Source organism: Geospiza fortis, unplaced genomic scaffold (genome assembly GCF_000277835.1).
Source record: "Geospiza fortis unplaced genomic scaffold, GeoFor_1.0 scaffold407, whole genome shotgun sequence".
NCBI classification, from domain to species: Eukaryota; Metazoa; Chordata; class Aves; order Passeriformes; family Thraupidae; genus Geospiza; species Geospiza fortis.
The window spans coordinates 598642-617180 of NW_005054507.1; the positions used below are offsets into that span (position 1 = coordinate 598642).

The 18539-nt window shown below is 44.8% G+C and overlaps 1 protein-coding gene across 1 annotated transcript in view; it reads left to right on the forward strand.

The window, feature by feature from the left end:
* The window catches only part of FN1 (fibronectin 1), a gene marked incomplete at its 5' end in the record, with an annotated part of 52086 nt that overhangs the window by 12495 nt on the left and 21052 nt on the right, over positions 1–18539 (forward strand). Inside the window, 14 exon segments of the mRNA XM_031063494.1 lie at positions 1135–1263; positions 2762–2905; positions 4682–4803; positions 6015–6192; positions 6319–6495; positions 8061–8189; positions 8307–8396; positions 8921–9115; positions 10441–10713; positions 13635–13901; positions 15486–15580; positions 15893–16061; positions 16311–16397; positions 17150–17341. Of these exon segments, the coding sequence (XP_030919354.1) occupies positions 1135–1263; positions 2762–2905; positions 4682–4803; positions 6015–6192; positions 6319–6495; positions 8061–8189; positions 8307–8396; positions 8921–9115; positions 10441–10713; positions 13635–13901; positions 15486–15580; positions 15893–16061; positions 16311–16397; positions 17150–17341 (2247 nt within the window).

An 18539-nucleotide genomic window follows, 5' to 3' on the forward strand; every position in this document is an offset into this window, starting at 1 on the left:
GAAAGACTCCCTCAAGGGCTTTGGAAGGGATTTTTTAATGTGTTCCTTTCAGCGTGAAAGGCACTGCTCAAAGTTCTGGGCTGTGCAAGTCCTGTTTCCACTTACACAGCTAGTTCTCTGCAGTTCCATTCTGGAGTTGAAGTGGTCTTTCTTGCTGAGGAGAGGGTAGAGATACTTGGCTTTTTCAAAAGGCAGAGGTTATCTATCTGAGTAGAGCTGTTTAAACACAGCAGCCAGACCTTGGCGCCTGCAGGAGAGTCTGAGCACTCCTTGGTTTATCCAGATGCTGTGCCCATGGTGTGGGAAAATATCATGGGGAATAAAATCATGGGAATCATGGACTCACTTCCCCAAGGACAGCTGGTCCAGGATTGACTCCAGACCTGAACTTGGGTCTCTTGGGTCCCACTTAACAAAACAACTTGCTTCTGGGCTTGTTTTCATGTTTGTTTTGTCTTTCTGCTCCTTGCTGTGATTAGACTGGCTTTAGGAATTCTGGGCCAGATCCCAGATGGACATTGAACCTAATAGAGTGATACCATTGTATTACAGCATGGAGTCTGGTCACTGTGTTATGAGGGAAGAGAGGCACCAGTAGCATCTAGTGTGTGTAAAAGGTCTGCCTCTGCCTTCAGATTACTACAGGGAGTAGCAGTGATACCCAGCAGAATAACATGATGAGGATGGCTGTACTTCTTCATTGTATCTTCATAAATTTGGAGCAGCCCTTTTCTCCTTGTGTAGTTGCAGTGATTTGAGCTTGAGGAGTTTCAGCTGAGATGTTCCTCAGAGGAGATGGCCAGAGAGTCAGTGTGGTGGTTTAGAGTTTTGTTCACATGTGGGATCTGTCTGAAGGAACAAAGAGGCAGGTCTGTAGCTGGATTGTGTCCTACAGACCTCTTTTCTGCAAGTGTTGCTTATTTGTACAGTGCTGATAGATGAACTAGGGAGCAGGTCTGTGTGTGCAGCACTGTGAGTGTCACAGATTACAGAAAGGAGGGCTCCTCTCTGCCTTGGATGGAGCTGGTCACAATCAGTCTGTGTGCTGATCTAGCAAGGCAGTGATGTTCCAGGCAGAAGGGTTCTGTCTCAGTGCTTACACCTATTGCTGATGAACTCTCCTCTCTCCCCCAGACCAGTGCATTGTGGATGGCATCACCTACGACGTGAACCAGACCTTCCACAAGCGCCATGATGAGGGGCACATGCTGAACTGCACCTGCTTTGGCCAGGGCCGGGGCAGATGGAAGTGTGATCCTGTAGGTGAGTCACTGGCTGTCCCCCTTGCCAGACACACTTTGTGCCTCTGTACAAACTGGCTGTGGTATGGAGAAACTGGTGTGTGAGTTTGGGCTCAGTCTTTGTGCACTATCTGTCCTGAATTGTACAAAAGCAAAACTAGAAGCAACACTGCATTTGCTGGGGGGTAAGTGAAAGGACTTAATTTAAGGACATATGCTTGGCTTATCACAGCTGCCACAGAAGAACCACGACTGTGGCAAGCATATGGTGTAAAATGTAGCAGGTTGTGGTAGCAGGGCAGTTAGCCTGTGGTCATTTGACTGGATTCTGGTACCTCAGCTGTCAGCTTAGCAGAGCTCTCAGCCTGAACACTGATAAAACATGCAGCTGGGCACTGATGCTAGGATCAGTTTTCTTGTCTTTCTCTATCCTAAAATCTTTCAGAGTTTTCTCCCTGACCTGAGGAAGGGGCACTAGCATATATTAACTTACCTTGGACAGAATTGATTTTTTGGCTGCCCTTTGGTCTAGCAAAGAGAGAGCTCAGGATGAGAACATGTGTTAATAGTGCTCTGGAGGTTAGCTAAAACCATCATGATTCTATGCAGGAAGGAGATTTCATGTCTTCCTCCCCCTCTTCCCTAGAAAACCTTGATTGGAAGATAAGACCTGGCTGTTTGGTTTGCAGTTACTAAGTCCAAGAGAGCATCAAACTATTGCCAGGAAAATCTATTGGAAATTGCTGGTTGTGAAGCTCTGCTTTATTAACAGTAGTATCTGTACATGTTTACTCAAGGAACATAGAATGTAAAGCTCCTGAAAATTACTAGTTTGAAGGAAGGGGTGAGGGGATGATTTCAGCTATCTGTTTAAGTGCAATTAAAGTTTTAATTTTGTTGGCTTTGTGTAAACTAAGCTCTTATTTATCCAAGCAAACATAATGCTGGTTCTCACTGAAAATTTTTGTGGAGCCAGGCATAGATGCAGTTGTCAGTGTAGAAAGTGTGCTGAAGTGCTGTACTGTGCTGTATTCACACTAGTTCAGCTGATTTCAGGATCTGCTCTGTCCCCCTTTGGTTTATACAATGGTAAATCTGGAAAGATTCTGCTGAAAATAAAAACATTCTGGGGGCTATTAAAGCATAAATGAATTCTGAAGGCAGGAGGAATTTTTGCCTTTGATCTTCTTGAGAGCAGCATGGTTTAGCTTTGGATGAGAGATGAACTCAATTGGCCAGGGTAGAATTGAGCTCCAGAGCAGATGAAATTCTTTCTAGAAGGAAAATGAAATGCATCACAGCTGAATTAGCCCCCTAATATAGAACTTAATACATGCAGTGCTATATTAAGAACCTTGATTTGAGACTCCAGTTCTATTGCCACTTTATGTACTTGTATTTTCAGCGCTGCATTTCTTTGTGCAAAAAGGGGGGACTTCTTTGCTTTTGGGACTTTTTTGTAGATAATCCACTGTGGTTTCAGTAACACCCAGTGTGAACTGTCCTTCTTGTGCCTCCAGACCAGTGCCAGGACTCAGAAACCCGCACCTTCTACCAGATTGGAGACTCCTGGGAGAAGTACGTGCATGGGGTCAGATACCAGTGCTACTGCTATGGTCGTGGGATTGGAGAGTGGCATTGCCAGCCTCTGCAGACCTACCCAGGTAAGAAACCCAACAGAAAATGAACTCACCTGCTGAGTGGGACCTGAGGAAGGCCAGCTTCCCACCTCTCACCTGTTCAGGTTTCTGTACCTAATGCATTTTGGTTTCCTTTTAAAACAGAACAGATTCTCCTGTCCCTTGGCAGACACAAGCAGTGGTCAGGGGTTGATCAAGCGGGGCTCAGGCTGTTTGCAGCTATTCCTGAGGCCAGGGGTAGTTCAGAGAATGACCCTCAGTGCACACAGCAGCTTGGGTTTACATTGCCTCCTGGTATTTAGTGATGTCACACGTGTGATCTTCAGCTTATATTTCCTGAAACTCACATGTGTGATTCTTCCTTTTCCACTCATTACAGAAGCAAAATCCATTATGGAACGAAATGTTTTTCCTGATCAGTGCCCCAAAGACATTAAATATTTGAACTCTTGTTTGTCCAGGCAATTCCAGGAACTCTATAGGAATGGGCAATGCCTGTTTGTTCATTGTTCAGCTTCAGTTCCCTGAACAGAACATGAGGGGAACTTCTCTACTTTCCTGTTCAAGGTTGCAACTGCCACTGTCTTAATCTGAATAAGATGAAGTATTAAGGCTTGCTGAGCTTCATTTACTCCTGTTGGACTGCTTAAACAAACATCTCCCTGAGCTATGTGAAATATGCATGCCTCCAGCCTGGAGACCAGGCTTGGGGCTGCTTTAGACACAAGAGTGACTGAAAATGTGTAAATAAACCAAATCTAATGTTTCTGAATGTAGGTTTGGGGTTAGGTGAGCTTTGAAATTTTCTGCCTGTGGGCACAAGTTTGTTTTTCTAGAAATCCTGTTAAATGGGGAACAGGTATATATGTTACATGGTTGTCCAAGTAAATTATTATTAGAAATGTTGGGAATGGGGTGACGGTGCAGCTATTTAATGGCTTAAACACTTTCCTGCAGATTCCAGGGATCTCTTTGCTGGGATTTTCTGAGAACTAACATGAGGACAGTGCTGCTGAGTGTTCAGTAACACCTCCCCAGTGAGCCCAGACTCTCTGAAAAGAGAACCATAGGATCATAAAGCCTGTCCTTCTCTATTGGAGAGCTTGGTGGAGGAAATAGACCTCAGCTGACCTAGCTGAGTGCAATCAGTAGTCTTAAGCATTAGAGCCCTGCAGAACTTGTATTTTCATCAGTTCATGGGCCTCTTTTGTCTCAGGACTTCCACCTACCCTTCTGGTGGGGTTTGTGTACAGAAGAAAAGTCTCACTATCTGTGGAATCCTCTGCAGAGTCATGAAAATTCAGTGTTTCAAATGAACTGATGAAGAAATTTAGTGAAATAGTAGAAGACTAGTGTCTATTTTCAGAGTATATTCAGTGTCAGACCAGAAATTTTCCCTTACCGTGGTGCATGATTAGACCTGGATTTGGCAGATGGTTTTTATCAGCTTCCCTGCTCCATTGCAGAAGATATGAATGAAGAAAACAGTTATTTGCTGAGAAGTTCCCCCTGTCTCTTTGAACAGCAAGACTTTGCTTTGCAGACTTTTTCTGTACTAGACCTCTCCCATTTTCCATTTCATTGGTATCTTACAGGAAATGGACCCAAGCAGTGCCCATTAACTTCCCCACAGAATTTATTCTTATTCACTGGTTTTCTAGGTAGCAATGAAGAATAGAAAGACAATAGAACTGATTTCCCATGTATAGAAATACCATGTGAGCCATGCAGCTTTCTTGCTTTTTGATGACTCCGTAACATCCCCAGTAGGTTAAAACAGCAACTCTTTTTTTTTTTCAGGCTCAACAGGACCTGTTCAGGTGATCATCACAGAGAGTACCAATCAGCCCAACTCCCACCCCATCCAGTGGAATGCTCCTGAACGGTCTCACATCACCCAGTACATCCTGCGCTGGAGACCTGTGAGTGCCACATCTGTCATCATTTGTTCCTCAGGAGTACTTGATTTGGCTTTTCCTGGTGTCTGAAAGAAGTGGCTGACACAACTTCTGCAAACTTGAGTTGCTTATTCAGTGTCTTTGGCCTCTTAAGGTCAACAGCTACTCTTGAGCATCAAGAGGAGAGCCAATGCTGTATAAACACTTAATGTTTTCTTGCCCAAACTTCACTGGTTGCTGTGTTCATAAAATATTTTATTAAACAAAGCACTAGTACAGCAAGCAGGCAAGTTTATATCCTTGGGAATGTAAATCCTTGTGGAAGCTTCTTCATCCAAAGAAATGCTGTTTTAGTAACATGTGCATATCCAGAGACTACTGGGATACATTTTATTCTGTTAATGTGGAGGTAAAAATGACTAGGATATGAAGTCATAAACAGCTTGTGTAGGATTAAATAAACAGTCATTCCCATCTTCTCCAAAGTCTAAACCAAACCTGGTTAACCACAGCTCATTGGCTGATTCCTCTGTGAGGAATGATTTGGTTTAACCAATGCAGATGAGCTGTCTTCCAGCTCCCCTGAGTAGCACTTCACAAAAGACCACTTAATGATTAAGAGCATTAGTACCTCAATGCTGCCTGTTATTAAGAGAACAATAAAGGCCCTGATCCAAAGCCATTCAAGGCACTCAAGTCTTTTTACTGATTTCAGTGTATCTTGGATGAAGGCCTGAATGAAATGGACTTTAAAGCACTGGAGTACAAACCTCAGAGGATGGAGCATTATTTTAAAGCTTCCCATAGAGTTCAAACACAGGGTAGAAGGGAAGAACCTCTCTGTATATTGTTTTCAGATGATGGCTTAGAGTGTTATTATGAACAGGCTTCAAAAGTGTCTTTTCCAACCACTACTTCATGCCTTGCTGTGCTTTTGGTGAAGGAATGAGTTGAATTTATAACAAATAATGCTTCTTTTAAAGGGCAAAGTTCACAGCTAGGCTGTTTTTAGTTTACTCCTGTAAAACCTAATAACTCAATGCCATTGGTCCTGCTTCTTGGCATACTTTTCTCATCTCCTTTGACTTGCTTCTGTCTGTGCACTAAAGCCATTCAAGTCACACTTGTGTTTGAATATTACAGTGAGTAGTGACCACACAGCAGGTTAGGACACTAGATTGCCCTGCTTGCAGCCTAGGCAGTCTCTCACTGTCCGAGTGTCCTTTTTCTTGCAGAAAAACTCAGGCCGGCAGTGGAAGGAAGCCACCATCCCTGGCCACAGGAACTCGTACACCATCTCAGGCCTGAAGCCTGGTGTGATTTATGAGGGACAGCTCATCAGTGTCCAGCAGTACGGCCACAAAGAAGTCACCCGCTTTGATTTCACCACAACCAGCACCACAGCAGTGACAAGTGAGCTGAGCAGGGGGACATCCAGGGAAACCTGATCTCCTTCACCCACATCCTTGCTTTGTGCATCCCACTCAACACAAAAGTGTAGTGATGCTTAATGCAACCTCTCTTTCCTCTCTCTGGTAGGCAACACTGTTTCAGGAGAGACAACTCTTCTTCCTCCCGTGGTTGCTACTTCAGAATCTGTCACTGAGATCACATCCAACAGCTTTGTTGTCTCCTGGGTTTCTGCTTCTGACACCGTTTCTGGATTCCGTGTTGAGTACGAGCTGAGCGAGGAGGGTGATGAGCCCCAGTACCTTGGTGAGACAATGCTGTGTGTGCCAGGGCAAAGCACTGCTCACAGTCAGGGCATCACTGCTCTGTGGCACTCAGTAGAGCTGGTGTGAACATCACAGTGAGCACCTCCCTGTCTTTCAGTAGGATTCAGTTAGGATATGAGAGGGGCAGGAGCAGCTCAGATTAAAAAATCAGTTCCTTGTCTTTTCTCCATTAATAGCTGTAAGAGAACAAGGCAAGTAAATAGCAATATCCCCTCAGAATACTGTCCCAGAATTCTGCAGAGGAAAACTGCCTGAGCCAGGAGTGGTGGATGAGTAATAACTCTAAGTAGATATAATTATTCTTTTCATCTCCAAGAATCTTTGCTCCATTTTTTTTGCTCAGTTTTTTTTTTTTCATTTTACAATCATGTAAAGTTACTGGCTTCCACAGCATCCTTGAAATGAGCAGCAGTGCAGATGAGAAGAGAACCAAATCTGTTTTTTTGAACCTGCCTCCTAGCTAATTTTCTTTGGCGTACCTTTGTCCTTCCATCAGAATGGACAGAGGGAACTTTTTCCCAAATGCCCTTTCTTGGCTGCTTGTTATCTCATGGATATCTCATCATATCTCAACTGCTCTGTCAGTTGTTTTGTTTGGATCAGATCTTCCTCATTGATAATATGGCAGTTTAGCTGAGCTGGAAAGCTGGTTAAAGGCACTGGACTCAGACACAGGAACTGGTTTTCTAACATTTACTGTAGAGCCCATGGCACCATTACATGTAATTTCATTTTAACTTCTTTTTCCTAGTTTCCTGTCTTAACAATGATAATAGCAATATCTCACCTCAAGCATTTGAAGTTATAATAGTTATTGGGTGAATGTGGTAGAAGAACATGACAAAAAGATAAAAAGAACAGCAATCTCCTGACCTACTAATTCTCCCTGGACTGTTGCTGCCCTGACCTCACAGGCTTAAACACTGAGCAGAAGTGGCTCTTGTGGAGACTGCCAGCACTGCCACCAACTTTCTTTCTGCCCAGACAGCTGAACTGTGAAGCAGCTCCTGAGCTCATCTGTCTACAGACAGAGGTTTACAGGCAGATTGAAAGGCAATTCCTAGTTTCCCCCAAGATGCTTGGTTTCAGTCTGGTCTGCAAGGACCTGCTTCTTGGGGAGTTTTCTACATCTGGCACGTAGGTGGACATCTGGGAGAAGGGAAAGAAGTTCACTAGCCCTCATAATGTCATTCTTCTCACTCATGAGTCAGTGTTTCCACATAAGCTACTCATGTGAAAGTTTTTCCATATATTTCTGTACCGAATGTTCAACAGTCAGGGTATGAAATGAGTATTCAGCTGAAATGGCTACAATGTGCAGGGGGCTGCTGCTCAAACTGCCCTGCAATATCCCTTGGTTGCTGGTCCCAACTCTCCACACAACTCTTCTGAGGTGAACCAGACAAAGTGCAGAGAAACTGCTGTTTTATTGCTGAAAGACTGTGCTTCAACCCAGATGAGAACAGGCTTCTCAATTATTTAATTTGGAGAGAAAGCAAGAAGATGGAATTGCTAAAACAAATTTTTCTCTCCTGCCTTCCTCAGATCTTCCAAGCACAGCCACTTCTGTCAACATCCCTGACTTGCTTCCTGGTCGCAAGTATATTGTTAATGTCTACCAGATCTCTGAGGAGGGAGAGCAGAATCTCATCCTGTCTACTTCACAGACTACAGGTATGTGTCGGTAGCTGTTGCTGCACTTTGAAAGCTGTTGTTACTGTTTGCTCAAGAATTTTTTGTTACCTCTTACCCTCACGCTTGCTGTCCTCCTGTGTTTCTTGTCTTAAACAGCTCCTGATGCACCACCTGACCACACAGTGGAAAGTGTGGATGACACATCCATTGTCATCAGCTGGAGCAGACCGCAGGCTCCAATCACAGGTTTGTCCAGTTGGAGTGCCCTTATTCTGCATTATTGGTAGAATCTGAAATGTAGATGAAAAGGAAAATTAAATACAACTCTGGGACAAAGGTAGTGCAAAATTCTGCCTGGTCAGAGAGACCAGCTGGAAAGCACATGGGCAGTTCAGCATTTCCTTGGCTTCAGTGGCTGAACCAAGCAAGGCTAGATGTAAAACAATTCCTTCTGGATTTGTGTTAAATAAAAACAAGCCCTTATATTTGTATCTGTCATCCAGACATCCCATAGTGAGCATGAGAACAGTGCAGGCCTAAATCCACATGTCAGACCTCAGAGAGATCCTAGCCCAGGTCAGACTGTGCTTTGGAAGGTGGTGTGAGTGTGTGGTCTGTAGATGGAAAGTGAGCACAGGCAGGCCACAGGGCCTGCTGAAGTTCAGGACTATTTTTATCAAAGCTCAGGAGGGAGATCAGTTCAGCCCTCATTTCTAGCATTCTTTGTGCTTACTGTTTGTGCTGAGGATTACATATTTCTCTTGTTTCAGGTTACAGGATTGTCTACGTTCCCTCTGTGGAAGGCAGCAGCACAGAGCTCAACCTGCCTGACACTGCCACCTCTGTGACACTCAGTGACCTGATGCCAGGGGTTCAGTACAACATCAGCATCTATGCTGTGGAAGAAAACCAGGAGAGCACTCCTGTCTTCATCCAGCAGGAAACCACTGGGGTCCCACGCACAGGTAATGCTCAGCTTCTGGGGTTCTGTCACTGAGGTTTCTGTTGCTAGCTAAGGAAGTGCTTAAATGAACTCAGTTATGGTTTGTGGGCTTCAATTTAAGTTTCACTGGTATTGAAGTTCTGTAGTAAAGTCATACTTATTGACACAGTTAAAACACCACTCTGCATTAACAGGGTTGTAATTCCCAGGGATTGGACTGCAGGCAGATCTTGCATTGTCTGCAGAAGAGAGATCAATTTCCCAAGTTATCTTAGGGGGATTCTGCTAAGAAATCCTCTGAAGTGCCTGGTGTATCATTTTGACCCAGCACTTGGCTCACAGATGTTCAGGGTTATGTATCAGACACCACAACACAATGTTCAAACTGTTCACCTGACTTTTCCCTCTCCCTTTCAGTCCTACCCATTATTTTCCTTTACAGTCAGTGGGGATGGGAGACTGCTCAGCATTGACTGATGTGCCAAAACACCATAAGATCTAAACTTGAGGCACTCAGTATTTAAAAAACTTCTGGTTTCAGGGTTTTTTAAGTATCCAGTTGGACTGAATAACCAAACCAAAAGAAGGGATAGTGAAAGAATTGGGATTTGATGTGGTAAGCAGTGGAATTTCATGGTCCTGCAAGTTGCAAGCACGTGTTTGCAAATGGGAATTTACCAGGAATGAACTCAGCTCAATGATTTTATGGTTTGGCTTCTGCATCTTCCAGAAATGTGCACTGGTTAACCTTAGGACAGTATCAGTCCTAGTCTCAAGAAACTTAATTTAAACACAGGAATTCAAGGGTGCAGTACTGTGGCCCAGCACTGAGGGAACTGCATTTAGCATTTGACTGCAGTAAGGCCAGATCAGCCCCTGTACTTGTTTAATTATAAAAGGTGGATTTCAAGTTAATCACAGACATTCAGGACATGCTGTGGGTTTTGAAAACCCTCTCTTTTAATTTTAGGAGGAGGTTACTGTTTCCAGCCCCTGGAGTACTTTGTTTCCCCTCAGGCTTTGGTTCTGCGTATACTTGAAGTTCTGTAGCATATTACATCTGGTCTTTCAGTTCTTCGTCACAGCAAGATACCTTCTGAAGACATAGTATGCTTGAAAGCAGATAATGATGTTTAGAATTGTAGTCTGCTTGAATATTGTCAGGGAATGTGTGTAGGCATGTTTACAGTGAGGTTACCCTGACTTTTTAATTTGGTAAATATTCTTGGGCTAGGTAATATTCATTGTTCAAGGAAAATTCACTTTTATTTTCCTTCCATGGAAACCTCTAACTTCTCCTCCTGCTAAGGACTCCCTCTGACAACTGTTGTACCCCTGTGCTTTCAGATGAGGTGCCTTCCCCCAGAGATCTGCAGTTTGTGGAGGTTTCTGACATCAAGATCACCATCATGTGGACCCCTCCCCAGAGCCAAGTGTCCGGCTACCGGGTGGAGGTGATCCCTGTCAACCGGCCCGGCCAGCACGGCCAGAGGCTGCCCATCACCAGGAGCTCCTTTGCTGAAGTCATTGACCTGATCCCAGGAACAACCTATCTCTTCAAGATCTTTGCTGTAAACCAGGGCAGGGAGAGCAAACCTTTGACTGGAGAGCAAACCACCAGTAAGTGTCTTTTCTCTATGCTTTTTGCAGCCTTTTGAAGCGTGGATTTGTCTGTCACTTGCAGAAATGTATAAACAGAGCACTTGAAGTGCAACAGTTCTAGCCCAGGAGGTATCCCATCAGTAGGATGACAGGGCTGGGAATTCATCCATTCTATCAATGATCTCTTCAGCAGATTTATCCTCCTCCAGGGCTTTCCAATGGGAGTTCAAGTCTCATGGCACTTTAAAACAATTTTGTATGGCTGGAATTCAAGTTTTTTATTACTGACTGAGAATTGATGGATCCTGCAGTTCTTTTACAGCACAGCCTGTGACTTTTATAATTTTTTTTTCTTTTGCTGGTACCTTAGGGCAGATTTCAGTATGACTTAGAAGCCTTGCTGAGGTTCCTCTGAAAACCCCCATCTCCCTTCTGACAGCTCCATGCCTATCTGCCTCCCCTGGCAGCAGTAGCAGTTGTGCCTGCACATGCAAGGAAGGTTCATGCAGAATCCCTCAGAATCTGATTGCTAATGATCTAGTGGCAGTGCAGCACCTCACCAGTGTGAGGAGAAATGCACTTTGTCAGGCATTGCTTTTTGCTTTGCAGCAGTGCAGAGAAGAGAGAGGAGCAGTGGCTGGGCAAGGTGTAGGTTTTCAGATGGAAGAGCAAGAGTTTTATCTGGGTGGTTATCTCCATTTCTGATCCAGGAGGAGCAGATCAGACAGAGCATGGGACATAATTTGTTTGATCAGGTCCTATTTATTGGGCAGTAGAAGGGTGAGTGGGTATTTGTGATGTTCTTTGGCTGGGTCACTTTATTCAAAGGGACAAAATTCAGCTATGTGTATCTGCTGCTCTTCTAATACTTTTCAGTAAATAAGAGCAACTTCTGAGAACCCAGCCTGGCTCTTAGTAATATGAGAGGGAAGGGAAGGAAATGGGATAATCTGTGAATTTAGCCATGCTGTTTGAGGATTATCCTTACTTCCATCCATAAAGTTATGAGCAATGAATAGTGCCTGTCCCTTGACTGTGCAGGGAGAATGGGATCCTTATGTCCATCCTTTGCCATAGGTGTCTAATTTGAGCCCAGCAGAGATGGTGTGAGCACCCTCCCTCCTCTTTCAAGTGAGGCTTTCAAAAGCAAGGATGCGACTTAGGAATCTGAGCCCTCTTGGAAGCATTTAGAACAAGAAGGGCTCAGTTCCCAGCCAGATCTGTAATTTTCTGTGGTTGTTTTGAGGAGCCTGGGCTAGGTGTAGGGTTCCTCTGAAACTGCACAGAGAGGTGTACATTGGAGTATAGACATTTAATTCAGACAGCACAGTCACAAATGTCTGGAATCGTTTTCCATAGGCTGTGATCATCTGCTTAACTGCTTGGCCTAAACCACATTGCAGAAACTATTCACATAAATTGCATCCTGTAATCGAAAGTCCTGGGAAACAGAAATCATTCAGGGTTCCCAAGGAAAACCCTGCAGCAAAAGTCTATTCCCACGGTGTAAATGTGATTCTCTTTTTGGCCTTCCGTTAAAAAGCAGTCTACAAATAAACTCCGAGTGTGTGTGTGTAGCTTTTTAATCTTCCCCTTTTCCCTCTGCTATGGGGAGAGGAAGTGATAGAAGCCTACTAGAGCTGGCAAATTAAATTGTGCAGAAAGGAACTGACTTTAGGCTACACATTTTAGGAAGATACAATCTTTGTCAAATGAGATTTAGCCCAGATCTAAGTACCAGCAAGGGATAAAGTTGACTTTCAGCCTGTGGGTTGGAGATGGGCTTAAGCTGGGTCACGCTCATCCTTTTCCTTTTTGAGTTCTCCTCAGTTGTTTCCAGTGGTGGAAGAGGGAAGGAAGGAAGAAGGACTTCCTTTTTCCTCCCTCCTCGAAAATAAGGGAAACAACTGGGGAAAAACCAAAAAGGACAAAAGCATCTTCCCGCTGCATCACTGGGAGTGTGATGAAAGCATTAAATTTTTTTGCCAAAATATTAATTCTCCAGGAGGAGAAAAAACATTTGCCAGCAAAAAAGAGCATTGATGAAATCTCACTGCTCTTAAGTTCAATATATGGTTAGAATGTAGAAAAAGTGGGGGAGACTTGCTATGTAAACACTGTGAACTCCTCGCTGCAGCCTGTGCTACCCTGCCTGCTGTGGGGGCAAATTCCCCTCCAGAGCCTCACCTTGCCTCAGCTCAAGGCAGTGACATCTCCACCGATGGCTCCAGTGAAGGAGCTGTGCTGCCTCAGCCTCTTGTTTGTGGAGTTATCTGGGTTATCAGCTTCAGCAGATTCCCAGGGGCACTGATAAAAAAGGGAGGAAGCCTGGTAAGAGCTGTTCCCTGAGTCCCGGGGGAGAGATGAGCGTGCTTGGAATTGTTGGATGGTTGGTTCCATGGTGTGAATATTTTTAAGTAGATCTAGGAACTGGTTTTCTGCAGGAAGTCGCTGACTACTACTTATTTTGACATTCAAATGACAAAGTAGGGCTGGTTTATTTTGGGAAGGGATTTTGAGAGGACTGGGCAAGGATTTAAAAGAATAAATCTTTTTCATGGAAAAGGGCTAAAATTAGGTTTCCGTGCTTACACTGACAAGTCTAAACCAAGCTGGTTTTTAAAAAATGCTCTGCACTCATGAGAAACTGTTGAAATTCCTGAGTGTGTTGGGGTCAACCTTTAGGCTGCCTTCCCCATGGGATGCAGAGATGGCAGAGACCCAAATCAGTGCAGCCTGGAGCGCTCAGGTCTGTCTGTCTCGGTGTATTAATGGATGGCGTTGAGGCATGGATGTAGAAGTGAAATAACTTCCCACCTCCTCTCCTTCCTTCTGTTGCTCTCCCACAACACATCAGAAATACAGGCCATGGTTTGGAAGTGAAGGTGAGATGGGGATTTAGCTGTGAAGCTGATGGGTGTTCTGCTTTACCTCCCCAGAGCTTGACGCCCCCACCAACCTGCGGTTCCTCAACACCACGGAGCACTCGGTGCTGGTGCTGTGGACGCGGCCCCGCGCCATCATCACGGGCTACAGGCTGACAGCAGGGCCCACCAGGGGAGGGCAGCCCCGCACCTACAACGTGGGACCCTCTGCCACCAAGTACCTCCTGAGGAACCTGCAGCCTGGCACCGAGTACACCGTGTACCTGGTGGCCGTGAAGGGCGACCTGCAGAGCAACAGAGAGACCGGCGTCTTCACCACTTGTGAGTGAGACACACACACACGTCACATACTCCTCTTGTACCCTGGCCTTCTTCAGAACTTGTGCTGAAAGTGCCTATTATGAGTTGATTTACAGGGGCAGCCTTTTGAAGTAGCATTCCAGCAGAACAGCTTGGGAAATGCTCCTTGTTGTTCTTTCTGAACTCGTTGGCAGGAAAAAGAGCTATTTGCATCAAAAAGCTTTTAGTAAAATATATTTCAGCTTTCCTGATGATTAAAAACAAGAGGGAAAACTTACTACTGGTATCTCACTTTTTGCTTAGCTGGATGTCAGACAAATTTAATTTTACTTGATCTTCCTAATTGCTTGGTTTTGGCATGACAAATGAAGGAAAGAATACAAATCCCTTTAAAATGGGCAAGGAATAATTAGTCTGGTACTTACATAAAGCTGAAAGCAGTAATTTCTCAAGCTCAGCCATACCATCTAAGGCAGCTCAACTGCAGTTACCCAAACTGACACAAACATTGAATTCTATGGAGTTTTTTTGGGTGTTTGGGTTTTTTTTTGCATTTTAGTCATCTCTCTTTGTGATGCTGGTTTGGAAGAAATACTAAGCAGATTTTGGAAGGAAAGGGAGTTCTGTAACAACCCCCACACACTTCTAAAAAGAGCAAATAAATCCAGTACTTAAATAATGATGATGCCATCACATGAACTAGCAAAACTCAAAGCCACCCAAGCCCAGAACCACATCCTCTTTTCAGAAGAGAATGTGGTTTCTTTTAGAACAATGTGAAACTAAAATAAGGGCTCAAACTTTCAATCAAAGTACCATTGTTGACATTGGCAAGGTGCTTTTTGCTGACAGTCTTATCTATAAATATTCCTCAAGTAGAATGTGATTTGATAGCTTCGATTTAATATTGCCTTCAAATTCTGGCTTGTCGGAATGAAACCAGTCCAGTTTGAGACTACAGATTTGATTAACCAAGCCTCTTCATTAATAACATTACTAATAAGGCCATTTCAGATTAAACTCAAGTGTTGTTGTTTAGGATGATTCTGGCTTGCACTAAGGCTTTAGCTTCTGTGTGGTGCTTCTGACAGATATCAGTGAGACCACAGATGCCTCAGACTGATGTTGGCTCCTTTCTGCTGACTTCACAAGATGTTGGGGAGGGATGAGATGGTCCTTGCTGGGACAGCTGGATGACAGACAGGGGTGTGGTATTCTGCTTATTGGAAGGCATATGGTGGGTGAATAAAAAAAAACCAGCTGAGTTTTGAGGAACATTTTAGATATCATGCCAAAAAACAGGATTCCCCAGATTCTTGAGGCTGGATACATAAAGGATCATGCATCCACTTGAGTATTTTTGTTTTCTTTATGAACAAAAGCTCTGGCTGTGGTTAGACCACTTGCATATTGTGTCTGTCAAGCCCAGCAGCAGACAAAAATCATCTGGCAGATCCCTCCCAAATCACTGGATTTGGAATCTAGTGATCTAGTTCAGCACTCATTTCATACCTGTGGCTATTTGTGCTGCTGTAGGTCAGGTTTTCAAACTGTTTGGAGCCATCAGAGCAGGTAGACTTGAACTCTGGTCAATTCACTCCACAGATCAGCCTGCTGGCTCTGTTCCTCCTTTTAACACAGAAGTGACTGAGACCTCTATTGTCATCACCTGGACACCTGCCCCAAGGATTGGTTTCAAGGTAGGAGGAGCTAAGTCTTGCATTGGTTTTTCCTCTTGCTTCACTGTGGTGGGGAGGGCAGATGGAAGCCATTTCCTATGGACTGTGGTGAAGATGGCAGCACAAAGGGGAGAGGTGCAAAGGGCCTGTTGCTCACAGGCAGCAGGTTTAGATGACAGAGGTCAGTGCAGTTGTGGGGTTTCAGCTCAAGTGGGACATGTAGACCACAAGTTACAGGACTAACAGCTGGAGTTCAGCCCTAGTGCTGCTGTTGGATGGTCAGTCAGGGTGCTGACAGCTTGTGACTGAAAAGCAAACCCCTGTGCCCTGCAGCTGGGAGTGCGCCCGAGCCAGGGCGGGGAGGCTCCTCGGGAGGTGATCTCCGACTCCGGCAGCATCGTCATCTCCGGGCTCACCCCCGGCGTGGAGTACACCTACAGCCTGACAGTGCTGATGGATGGCCAGGAGAGAGAGACCCCCATCGTCAGGAGAGTCACTACACGTATGGCACCTGCTTCTCCTCCATCATTCCTTCTTCACTCCCTTCTGGGAGGCAGTTCTGTTCTTTCCTCCCTGTCGTGGGCTGGTTTTTCAGTGACAGCAGCACTGGCTCATGCAATGCAGGGTCACAGCTTCAGGGGAGTATTTTTGGCTGATTCCAAAGGTTGAGGATATCATGGGGAGAGGGGTGCTGAGGCAGCCAGCATGATTCTCAGTGCCATCAGTGACCCATTTGTGTGAACACTTACAGCACTGGCTCCACCGACCAGACTGCGCCTGAGGTCCAATCCTGACACGGGCATCCTGATTGTCTCTTGGGAGAGAAGCACATCTCCAGGTAACCATGTGAACTCACTCTGTGCTCAGACCTCCTCTTAGAGCAGAATGCTAGCTAACACTTCGTCTGTGGTGCCTTGCAGTTTGGTGGGAAATCAGCTGTTGATTGATTTAAAGAAAAATGTACATGTTTCTAGATATATTTAAGGATATAATTCGCAGCTAACTACAACTTGCCAAAGGACTCTTAACGATTTGCATTCTGTATAAAATGCTGTTTTGGAGCATGAATGGGTTAGAATATTTCAGCTGTTTTAAGGATTTGAAGGGTTTCTTCAAGTATCTCCAGTGGTTGAGAAATAGTCTGAGGGAAGGAAAGCAGAATGGACCACAAAGATTTGTGGAAGTGACAAATGGAAAATGAAAGTTCTGACAATGTTCAGGATGAACTCTTCTCCCACAGTAGCTGATGGGAGCTGCACAATTGACTCCCATAAAAAGTGGATTGAAAGTTTCAAAAACCTCTGTTGGTAGCTGAATCTTTTCCTGACAGGGTGCTGAGAGAAGTTCCTCTCAAAACTCCTGAGATTATCAGTTTGGTGAGGTCTCAAAGGGAACAGAAATGCCATGAAGGTGGCATGGCTAGCTCCTGGGAAGCTCAATTAGGTGTGCTTGACAAAGCAGCCTCTTTCCTGCTGGGCCCAGGGTGGCAAAATGACTTGTAAAATGTCACATGTTTGCTTCAGCTGTTGCACTGAGGACTAATGTAAGTGGATCTATGAGAAACTCCTGACACTGGCCTTTGTATTTCAGGCATCACTGGGTACCGTGTGACCACTGCTCCCACGGATGGGCAGCAGGGCTCGACCCTGGAGGAGGTGGTGGGTGCAGATCAGACCACCTGCACCTTTGAGAACCTCAACCCTGGCGTGGAGTACAACGTCAGCGTCTACTCTGTCAAGGACGACCAGGAGAGTGTGCCCATCTCAGAAACCATCACACCAGGTAATGGAAGCATGAGCAGCAGTTTCAGCTGCCCAAGGTCAAATGGCTGAGCCTGAGAGCTCTATAGTGCAGAACTTGTGTTAGTCTGCTGGTAGAGGGCTTAGACCTCACATTTAGTCTCAAGAAGTAGAATAGCCATGTTCCAACCTGTGACAGAGCTTCCTACACCCGTGCATGGGGAGCCTGTGTTGTGCTTCACAGGCTGGTGGTCGGCACATGGATCTGCTGTATGAGTACACTGAGCTGGGCAGCAGCAGCAGGGATTTAACTTAGCCCTGAAGTGCCCCAGCATCTGGAGCACAGCTGGTGGGAGCAGGAAGTTGGTGGACAGAGGTATGAGGTCCATCACTGTAGCACTTGAGGCACAGTGTGGAGTGTGCCACCTCACATGACATCTGTGGGGACTGCCAAAACTGCCTGTGTAGCCACAGTAGCAAAATTAATATGCATTTCCCCAAATGGTTGCATTTAGATTTCCTTTGTGAAGGCTTCGTTTGTTTTTGTTTCTGCTCTGAGATGATGCCAGCTACTGTGTTTGCTTGCTCTTGTAACACTGCTTTAAAATTTCTGTGCTTCACTGAAGTGCTGTGTGCTCCCTGGGGTGAACTAATACTGTGATGCTGCATAGTTATGCAGTAATAGCTTAGCCCTTCACCATCTTCTGGTGAGGGAAAGCTAAGAATGTATGTGTCTGGCTTTTACAACTCTTTAAAGGTGATATGGTACATGCATTCCATGTGGAGAAACAATTATTTTACAGAAAACTGGCTTTTTTTTGGCACCTATTCTGTAAAATCAGTGTTTTCCAAGAAGGACGTCAAAATAGAACAAAATCACTATTATTAAAGCAATATTGCTGTCCCTTAATTTCTTTTCAAACTAACTTGTAATGAACAGAATGGACACAGAGTCCTGCATCTTTGACTCACTGGTGTCTGATCCTGAATGAGGAAGAGCATCCATTAGTTCCCACGGATTTCAGGATCACCCTGATAAAGTTACACAGCCAAATCTTGTGGCTGAAGTCAATACCAGTTGATTGACTTGAGCAACTGAAGGTTTGGCCATTGTCAATTAAAGATGCACATAAAGTTCCCCATTCCCTGCCCAGTTCTGCTGGCCCTAACATGCAGGAAATGAGCTCCTTTGCTAATGGAATAATATCAGTAGGGAAAACAGTCACAGCTGGGCTTATTTT